This window comes from Opisthorchis viverrini (assembly GCF_000715545.1).
Source record: "Opisthorchis viverrini unplaced genomic scaffold opera_v5_41, whole genome shotgun sequence".
In the NCBI taxonomy this organism is placed as follows: domain Eukaryota; kingdom Metazoa; phylum Platyhelminthes; class Trematoda; order Opisthorchiida; family Opisthorchiidae; genus Opisthorchis; species Opisthorchis viverrini.
In genome coordinates this window covers 203870-214684 of record NW_008751697.1, presented here as the reverse complement: position 1 = coordinate 214684, position 10815 = coordinate 203870, and the positions used below count along the sequence as shown (strand labels likewise).

At 43.0% G+C, this 10815-nt stretch overlaps 2 protein-coding genes across 2 annotated transcripts in view; one reads left to right on the top strand and one right to left on the bottom strand.

The window, feature by feature from the left end:
* Positions 1-792: 792 nt before the first annotated feature.
* Positions 793-10815, top strand: part of T265_13149 (hypothetical protein) — a gene marked incomplete at both ends in the record, with an annotated part of 21900 nt that continues 11877 nt past the window's right edge. Inside the window, 1 exon segment of the mRNA XM_009167456.1 lies at positions 793-888. Within this exon segment, the coding sequence (XP_009165720.1) occupies positions 821-888 (68 nt within the window).
* T265_03014 (hypothetical protein) lies at positions 2777-5308 on the bottom strand (the record flags this gene model as incomplete). The annotated part of the gene is given in 5 exon segments (XM_009167404.1): positions 2777-2859; positions 2961-3184; positions 4584-4873; positions 4916-5195; positions 5211-5308. The coding sequence occupies 5 exon segments, from the start codon at positions 5306-5308 to the stop codon at positions 2777-2779; spliced, it is 975 nt and encodes a 324-aa protein (XP_009165668.1).

Below are 10815 nucleotides of genomic sequence, written 5' to 3'. Positions count from 1 at the left end.
TCGCCGAAACTATAGGCTCTTCGAAGTTGCTATTTTAATGGGAAGTTAGTCTAATCAATTTGCACCTTCCCTTGACATGTTGCGCGTAGCATTTTGTTTACGTGAGCGAAATGTCAAGGTCATTGACCATCGCCGGCCTCAAATCCGTGGACTACGAAACGCGTCTCGCGATGCTTGATCTCTTTCCCCTGGAGTACCGTCGCCTCCGAGGGGACCTAATTCTTACTTACACCCCGTTTGAACAAAGCTTGGCAAACAGGTTTTTTACCGTTGACCCAGCAAACACCCGCCGAGGACGTAGAATGAAAATTTTCAAGCTCAGAGCACACACATTCATTAGACAAAACTTTTTTCTCATTTCGGGTAGTAGTGCGTGGAATGTGTGTATCAATCCGTGAATCCGTGAAACCGGTAGAACTGTCCGTTACTGGCTGCAGCGGATAGGCATTGCGCTACGAGAGTGACGGTATCATTCGATGGCGGAACAGAGAAAGCATAGGCGTTGGGGTGATAAGGATCAGAATTTCACTGCAGGGACAGTAAAGCCACCAAAAATCATAGTGTGGGATAGTTTAATGTGATAACGCACCGCTGCTTGTTGCAAATTCAAAGAACAACGAGTGCACAGGATGCTTTTTTGACTTCTTCAGTGGATGTAATCAAGTAAGAAACAGACACCCCAAGGTAGGCCATAAGGGAGTAGTTCACGCAGCCCAACGTTTAATTCGGCTTTCAAACTGAAGTAGGGATTTAACTAATTGCATTTCTATGAACTCAAACATGAGGATCCTAGTGACCGGCGGCGCGTTTTTCAAATAGAATGGGCCTGGATTATTATCACATCTTAGAGCTCACAAGAAGTGCCGATCACGCGGAAATATGCAAGGCGTGAGTCGTCCGCCAAAGATATATTGATTTATTTTTTAAGTGAGGTATGAATCTGAAATTAAACTTTAAGAAAAATGAAGTGCTATTTGGGACTGTCGACTTGCTAACATACTGGGAAATCAGCAGTCTGATGCATTGATAACAGCCTTCCACACATAATATTGAAACCAATAGCAGTTTTTGTGGCTGATAAATGTATGTGCAGTGAAAACGAACTGGTAACAACGGGGGATTATGAACAGCCGGACCATTTTCATCTTTCTACTTTTTTTATTTGCCTTGACCTTAATTCTAGCACCAGCACAAGTTACAGACCTATTCACAAATAATTCTAACCGCTATCAGTTGCTTTAAGATGGAAGTAGGCTTGTTCAGGCACGAACTTTATCTAGAAGCTATTTCGCGGTATATATCGCGCATAGTAATTTCTATCACGAACGATATGTCGTTCCTGTACATAGGTCGTTCTTATACTGTTTTTCCATGCACAAACACTGAAAAAAAGAACAAACTTTATCCCTGAAGTTTGAGTGAAAACTGCGATTCTATGTATCAGTCCATGAATCCATGAGGAATCATTTAGTCCCCACTCTGATAGTTGGCTACAGTAGAGCAAGGTGACCCCCTTATATACTCCTTCTCAACATTCGGAGTGTTAGGTTTCAAAGATATTCCTTGGTCTTGGCCTGTGGAGTCCAGCGCGATGTTGTTCCTTTGTAGAGTTGGGCTTGTTGTATGTCACAGCAACCTGCGGACGTCACGGAATTCGGTTCCATGGTTAAGTAGTTCTTCTGGATGTTTCCTGGATCCCCGCAGCATAAGCTGTCGAAGTCTGGTTTTTAGGGTATATGACGGTCGTATATCCGCCTGATAGCATTTCGGCATTGTTTACAGTTGGTTATTCTCAATATCGAAACCGCCAAACGAGCATTTATCTTGAAACTAAAAAACCAACTATAAACCGCATTTCCATGTTGAGTGACCGACTGACAACCGTCAGATAACCCTACCTAATTGTTATTAGATTGTTATTTAGCAGTGTAACGACGACATTTCACTGTATATGGAACCACAAAATAACTGTTCCACAACCATTTTTTCCGAATATGGAAACGTTCAATAAGTGCCCATATGACGTCCTCGTTTATATCTTAAGGAATCAACAGCGCCATAAATTAGTCCGTCCTCACCACATCATTTGACGGTTATTCAAACGTTTTTTCACATGGATTTAAGGCTACGTGACCATGAAAATATGTTTTTAGGCAGTTAATGAGCGGTCACTCAACTACCTGTAAACATTTTTCTACGGTTAAAGAACAGCAACACAACTGTAATTCATCTATCTTTCCTTGTAACCAGACGAATAACCGTAAAATTTGTCGAGTGGATTTTCGCGAATAAGGTGGCAACATAGCCATACAGCTACGCTCTTACCGCTTGTGGAGATGTTGGTGGTTCACTAAATACGGCACATGGTACCTCCTCTGTCGTTGGCTTTAGACCGCAGTGGTTTCCGAACCAGTTGTTGTTGCAATTATTCTCTGTAGACAGTCCAATTACGCGTGCAAGTGAGGACGTAGCGTTGAAAATTACTGCCATCCTCGGACTGCTGGTAACTTGATTGATTGAGTGTCATCTCTCACGAACTACGGAGAGCATTTGAAGAACGAAAAATCAGGGCACAAAACAAATTTACAAGAAACGCAAGATGTAATTTGTTAGTTTACAGCCAAAGATGGTCGTCCAGCTGTAGCACCGTTTCGTTATGCCATACAAAGGAGACACGAGGACTGGGTTACTGCCAGATTGCCCAAGCCTAGACAGGAGAAGTCGGGAGGTAGGGGTCAGGTTCGAACCACGAACCTTCCGGTCAGTAAATTCGCGTTCAAACCACCGACCCATCCCGCCCCAGTTTAAAGACGATGGGTTCTGCGTGACCATTACGACCGCTTGGTTCATCGCAAAAGTCTGAAACAGCAACAAAACAGCGGTAGAAGCGTGCGGTGTCTCCTACCGGCTTGTCCGGACGCATCTTTTGGGCTAGTTGGTGCTGCGCGTTACAGAATTACCTCTGAATTTCCCCCCAAGCCTTGCCGCGCGCAGATTTTGAAAACTTGGTGAAAGCTGTTTTTGAAACGGTCGCTTACCTTTTATCGCGGTGCGAAATCGAGTGTAGAGGAGGGACACTTGGTCCACTGATCCGGTACAGGACACTTTGATGACGAATTCGTCGGCCAACGTCTGCCCAAGACAGTAACGCACTTGACCCTTCGTGGAGGTTGCATTGAAGGACCTAGAATATTTAGTTTGCAATTGTTAACTTAGATTGGTAAAAATCAGTTACCAGTCCAAGCTGGCAAGGTTTCTCTACTAAGTCTTTTTCCAGCCCATCTCACGCACGCTTGTCCCGAATGGGGAAATAAGGCCGGTTGTTCCAGCATAATTATTTGCTGTCACCAATGAATGGTCGATGCAAATACTAATGTACCAAATGTTGTTCGCAATCGCATCGAATCTCCTTAGTACGACCTTCTACTACTGGAAAATAGAGACGAATTGTGTGGCGGACATTAGGAACACTGAGATCTCCGTGGTGACACTGTTTACCATACAGTGTAGCGGACGATGCATCATCTGCCGTATCAAATGTGCTGGTTGATGGGATGTGGACGGGATAGACACGAAATGGTGGGGTGCGCATTCCACATACTCGCATTGAATAGTATACCATGGTACGTTTGTAGTGGTGGCCTCAGGAGTCAAATGGGACAGGGGGCACACCTTCGAGAACTCTGGGTAGGAGGGAGTGCATGGTACCATTAGTTTTGGCTTCTTCAGAAGTGAAGTAATGAACAGAGAATCTCCATGATTTTCCTAGAAGAGAAGTCTTCACATCCTGCGTTATAGTATCACTTGTGTCAGGGGAAGTTACGGCCCATATGGAAGGCCGCATTGAAGATGTCCATGTCAGGTGCGTATTGGCATTTTTTTCGTGTGCATGTGCTTTCTTAAAATCATTTGAAAGTTCACTCAGTCAACGGGATGCATCGCAGGCCTGGACGACTTTGAACGTTTGTGGCTCCCAGTAAAGTCGCACGTCTTTGGAATGAAACTTTGACCACAGCACAGTTTCCACGAATCCATTAGAATATACATACCGCAACTCCAAAAGTCCCCTAAAACCTTTATCAGACCGTGTGTCTGGAAGTAACAGGATAGTTAGTGGTTTGTTGTATAATGGAGAAAAATTAATTAGGAGCAAGTGTATTACTGCGTAGAGTGTAGTTACTGGAAGCTGCCAAACACTTCATTATGTGGGAACATAGTACACCTGCATTGGGCTAAAGATAAGGGACGGTTGCTAACACCTATTGACTATATTCAACCACAAGATCAGTAAGCACAAGAGAACTAATTGAATGGGAGAACAGGGGGGAAAGCAGATGGAAGAACTGGGAAATACGTCATTGTGCAACTGGGCATGTCCGAATGCCTCACGCCAGTTACAATGCATAAAAAGTCGCCACGCAATATGACGCAATCTGATGGGCTGGTAGAAGGCTCAAGTTTTCCAAAATAGAAGTGGCCCCGCTTGGTTTGCGACACACGTTTCAAAGAGATTACGGCGTTGCAATCGAAACGATTATCTAAGGCGTTCACGAGGTGCGATTCTGAGTTCTGCGGGCGTTTACCTAACGAGATAGGTAGGACTTTGTACCGTCGGTTTCGATGTAGACATAGACAACTCATGGAAGGCTGAAAGCTTATCCAGAGGGACTTGAAACGAGACATTGTCTGGCAAGTGTTGTAGGCAATGAACATTGTGTACCATCTCCTGTAACCCATTTATTTTCTGTAACTTGTTAACAAGTACCGCCAATAGTTGTCGCAATAAATTTAGGCAAGAAACACAAAAACGACGATGGGAAACCGAATACACAGCTAAACATAGATCGATAAAGTTAGGATACCATCCGTTAGACTACCCTTAAAAACAACTGGATTAATGCACAACAGTAGTTACCGAAACTCGGTCGCTTTCCATTGGTTGTACAGTGTAACTTCCCGGTACTTGTGCGGAAAATCCACGGGCTGATGGTCCCATATGAGTTATAGCATACGGTCTACCGTATTCAAGGAGGCAAGTCCGATACGCATGCCTCGAACACTTCATGCAAATGGAAGCTGAACAATGGACAACACCAAAGCACATGGTGTGCACACACTCAATAGAGGAGTAGTGAGCGAAGTCAGTGGGGAAACAGAAAACTGGAGACGCATAATTACAGGTTTTGCGACGAATTCTGATTTAAGTTCACAAAACGTGGGATACACATGGAACCGCAGCCTCAGTTTGGTGGTAATGTCCTCTTATGTTGCACTTATCACAGCCGTGGTAAGAATTACGCCCTCTCATTTGTGTGGAAAGTGACGCAAAAGTCACAAATGATTGTGTTCAAGAAGACACAGTGATACAGACTGTTAACGGCAACCCTTTGTACAGGCCGGCCTGCATAATTTCACTTGTTTTGTAGGCCATCCACTCTTTTTGTGACATCTGTAGATTGGAAGAACAGGTTAGTTTCGGGTATCACTACAACTTAGTGACTTTGAACACAACTATCAAGTTCGCCAAATATAGCCTAATATGGGCTTTATATTAATTTGAAGAAAGGCTTGTCGCTTAGCGTCGTTGCCTGCAGCCCAGGAACCATTCGGTTATCGTTATTCAGTTTCTGTTCCTCAGATCTGGCTATTAAAAGACAGGATGGATTTCTGCACTGCATTGTTAGTGCGATGAAGTCTAAATGTTTCAAAACCGACTTTACTCAGAATTTGGCGTGATTTCCTGAGCACCTGTAAGGTTTGGAGCCGTGTGGTTTTCACTAGCATGGTGCCTGAGTGCGTCCTGTGGTTATTCAGCGTGATTATGAGCAGGTCTGCCGATGTCCACACCAGTAGGTTGCCGTATCTTTTAGTGCCGTACGTGGTGTTCATTTTCATGGGCTCGAATTTGGCGGCATTACTGACACCAATCAGATAACCTTTTGAAATCCTTTCACAGCTCAGCCGCATTTTTAGTAACATCAGTTCCATACATAACTCTATGTTACTCGTGAATGATAAGTCGAATGAAACCACTTTGTAACGAGTCTATATAAATATGAGTCTCGAAACAACCTCTTGTGTTACAACGTCGATTGTATTCCTCAGTCACCAGAAGGCACCTGTGGATCCTAATTTTCATCTCTGTTAACAAAAAAGCATTCCTTTCAGTTTTAGGGCAATTCAATGCTTCCTGTCCGCTAAAATAAATATAGCAGTTTGATGTGATCCGCCCGGTCGAAAACTTTGTTAAAAGTAATGGAGAAAACACTTACGTCTCTTGACGCCATCTCAAACCTTGTAAGCTGGTACCGGTTTTCTGGTACACGACCACCATTTAGTTCACATTAGGTCAAACTGGGCGTTCAAAGTTTGCATAGAAATTCGTCAGTGCCTTTCTGTTCTTTTGTGAGTTTTGGTGACTGACTCTGGACGTATGGGTCTGTGATTACTGTATAATTCACAGTCACGGCCTTTTATATGTGGTTTAGTTAATTCTTACTTTAGAATTAGGACATATCGTCAATCGCTAACCGTCGGTTGTAGGTATACCGTTAGTTTTGTCCATTGAACATAGGGAGTGTATCCCTTCCGGTCCTGATGTTCTGATACTATCAAGAGTTGGTATTCTTTGTTCTGCTTCTGTACGTGATCTCACTTAAACACCTTTCTTGAGTTCAGACCAATGGGCCAGTCAAAGCCTCCCAGTTTTTGTGTGCGGTGGTATATAGCAACGAAGTGCTTGGCAAAAAAGTCAGCTGGTTTCTGGATACTGGTAAAAATTCTACCTTTTGTGTTCATTTTCCCTCGGAAGCTTTTGGTGCGGATTTCACCCTTAGTAACTGTAATTTCTTCTAGCCAGGTTGTTCGTCAGCCAATACTCGTTCACTGGCATCCATGATCTCCTTGCTTTTACCAGAGATATCCAGAATTCGGCCTTGTGTGAAGCGCCACCATGCCTTCGTCATCCTGTGTTCTGACAAGTAGGTCGATAAGATGCAGCCTTACTTTTGATTGGTATATGCATCTCGGTTACTTCCATCGAATCCCAGCAAATACCTTAAACGGCTTAGATTGGATCCACATTCCAAGTTGTGCGGGTTGCAGGAACGTTTACAATCTGGAAATCAAGCTTCCGAAATGCCAGTGGTGTACGCAACCAAAATCTATAACCATGATGATCATTCCGTCATACCATTTCCTACACTACTTTCACCGCTGTTAGCTGCAATAGGGTAGCGAGTGGTACGCCTAGGTTTTCGAGATGTCATCGTGATTAACTTGCAGATATGTCGGACAATTGGTATGGATATATGAGTAAATGCTTTGATAGAGCTTGCTTTTGAACCTACAGAAACACTATTTTTCAGGGGACGATGTGGATAGTACGTCGGGAAAAACCGGCGAACCGGAGACTGTGTGTGAGATACCCCATGTACACCAGACTAGGGTTCATGAACTCCATATTACCAATACGTAGTGTTTGGCTGCTGTGAAAAAGCATTAGGAGAGCTCTTTCAACTCAACCGAGCTGCATCTTCTGGAACTTTGGAGATTTTGGCTCAGTCCATAATGCTTTGCTGTGGTCCAGTTGGGAATACCACACACAAGCCGGAGACCATGACCACTGAAGTATGCAGCAACTCCGAAAACGTCTGACGTTACTTCATTAGGTTGAAGAGGATGCATAGGCTTAGAGAACGGAGGTCATCTGAACAGATTCGACCTGCTATTACCATAGGGAGGCCGTCTGCGTAGTGTGCACGTAATACGTCTTGGGGCTCGACAGGTTTTTACCTTCCTTTATTTCCATAGCAAACAAGAAACTCTCGGCTAGGAGGAACTGCTTAAAACGTGCTAAGAGACCACGCACAAGAACAAGTGGATGTTTTTGTCTGGGTAACTTAAGATATAGCAGAGTAAGTTGACATCCAAAGTTTTGGCAGCCACAGTCGTAAGTGGTATCAAATAGAAGCTAAACATTTACCGGTCTGGCACTATCAGATGATACAACACCTGCGTATTCGTTTCAAACCATTCTAACTGCTCCTCGAGTCTCTCAGGTGCATTTATTGCGAAATAGTTCTGTTAAAATATTGTGAGTTATTCCAACGTTGATTGACGGTTCTACCCTCTTCACTTCAACGTTATTCACCACCGAGGTCGAAAAGTTTACAAGTTGGATCGACAGTCTGAGTAGCTGTCAGAGCACTTAGATATATGGCTGTAACTTTTTTCAAGACGTTGGACAATTAACCGCTTTCTGTCAAAAGATTCTGTAAATCTGTTGCGCTTTTTCTGTGTGAGTGGCCTGAAGCTATAGTATTTAACCATGCGAGATGTTGAGTCGGCGATTTAACGCGGAGTAGTCAATAAAACCTACGACTGCGTTCCAGCGATCCTTATTAAGAGCTGACTTATGGTCGTTTATCCTGTGTGTCATTGTATTTTTAGGAAAAATTGAAAAAAATGAGCTGCTTTCCAGCGTGCGATAAGGCCTCGCTTTCGCTAACGTGTAAGGACAGTGTTATGCCTCCTCACAACCTTTGTTAGTGGTAATCATCCTCTGTGGTCGTCAGTTGTTTATTGCAATCTAATAAGGTAGCATCTTCCTTATGGTCTGCATTGAGAAAGCGGAGATGTTGCACCACTGGTTATTGTCATTAGTCAATATGGGCTATGCTCGATGTTTCGACAGTTTCTATAAAACCCTGCAGACATTTGGGTGCACCGGAAGGAGAAAAACTCACAGGAAATGCTAGCACATTTTTGTGTTACTAGAGAAAAATTGATTCTCTCCATGTTCTTCATTTTTTATTTTTCACTATCTTCATTAGGCGTCTTCCGAAGGCTTTTTGTAAAAAGTTAGAAACTTCAAAAACAGTGAGACCTAATGCCGCAGTCTTCGACCTTGCTGGTCTCTTTCCATTATGAGATGTTACTATACTCTGGAGTAAAAAGTAGCTTATGATAAACTGTTTGCGTCCATTTCAGACAGAAATAACTTCAATTACGGAGACGTAGGCAGACGTGCTGAGTGGATAGTTGATCTTACAGTTTTTAAGCCTTTTAAATGGAATTATGCGCAAGGTTGAGGCTTCATGACAATCACAAAAAGGACATCTGTGTTGGTCAAGTCTTTTAGCGGTGCTGCTTGTTTTTCAATTTTTTTAATACTTTTTTAGTTTCCTTACGCTGCATAGACTCTAGAGGTAAACTTTTTGGGTAATGGGTAAGAAAGTCACTAACTTGAGATTAATGCAGTTTCCTTTTTGGCATTAAGGCCCCACGAATTGCTTTTCAGTCATGGATCTGGTGCTGTTTTCTAGATCGAGGTCACTGGACGTGAACACTTCTTGGTTGCGATTATCATTGGACTGTGCTACCTAGTTTATGGACTTGTTTGATTGTTTCCTATCGCAGCGTGGTTCATTTCAAGGGCCTTTGCTTCAAACTTGGTTGTGAAGCACCGTCTTTTGGTGTCACCCACGTAGACTGGCAAACGTACGTGTGAGTTACGTCTACTGAATACTTCTGATCCTCGTGAAACCTTAGTTAATATCTGGTGTGGATCTAATAAGATTTCACTGATATCTACCACTAATTAACAGCAAAATCCAGTGTCAAGACTGACGCTTCCATTTGGACGGATATTCAGTGCGAGGTACTGGAGATACCTAGGGATTTGAGATCACTTATGAGAGTACTTGGAGAAATGTTTGAACGTTTCAACAGAATACGAGTGTATGAATTTGAAAACAATATAAATATTTTTTAGTTTTTTGCCTGGGTTAAGTTTTCTGACGCTTAATGAAAGCTGCGTCACCAGGGCCTATATTGTTTCATCTGAATGGGACTAGAAATACAGAATCCTAGGCCGGCTAGAGCATCTGTGTACTTATAGCAGTGTGAATTTTTACCTTACACGCACTACCAATGTGGGTTGAGATTGGCATTTGTCCTGTCGGCGCTTAATGGGTACAGGCTGTTTTGTTGTACGGCTGTGAGGTTCGACTTATTCGAGCAACGGAACTGTGACGTTTTCTCGTCTTCTGTCACTGCTGTCTCAGAGCCGTATACCATGTAGGCTGGTCCTGGCGAATTACAGCGAGGCAAATAGAAAACGATTGTTTGGTTGGGTAGCGGGAACTTCAATCGAAAAACATCTCCAGCACCAAAAGCTGCGGTTTGCCAAACAATGGAAACTAGTCCAGTAAATGTTTGAGAGGACATAACATCGAAAGTTTTAGTTTCAGTTAGATATTTTTGTTGATTTACGCCGTGAAGGATCTACGGCAAAGACTACCTCCTCTTTATCGGAGCGATTTTTCAAGCTGTTATTTTGAGAAGTCACCACTCAGCGAGTTTGTTTTGCGTGATTAACCTATATTCAGGCAACACAGCTACATATTTGCGATGGTGTTATCTTCAGAAGCCGCAGGGATATCGATTTTTCACTATCTCTCTAGTGCTATAGAAAGGGGCTGCTGAATGCCTTTAAAAATCACAGTAAGCTTACATCCTTGTTCTTGTTCAGGCTATTCTGTAAGGGGGAGTTTTGATCCTGAAAAGCCTAGAAGCACTGTGATATATATATATATATATATATATATATATATATATATATGGGTAATCAATACCAAAAAGATCACTGGATAAGCCAGTACTACTGAGTGAAGATTAAAGAACTACCCTGAGGGTGGACCATCTGGTTACCAGGGTACTACTGTTTCTTTCATCCTCACTGGCAGCTGTACATCAATAGTACATACTTGTGCTAACTGCCATAAAACCATGGATGGAGAGCGTGAAAACGGG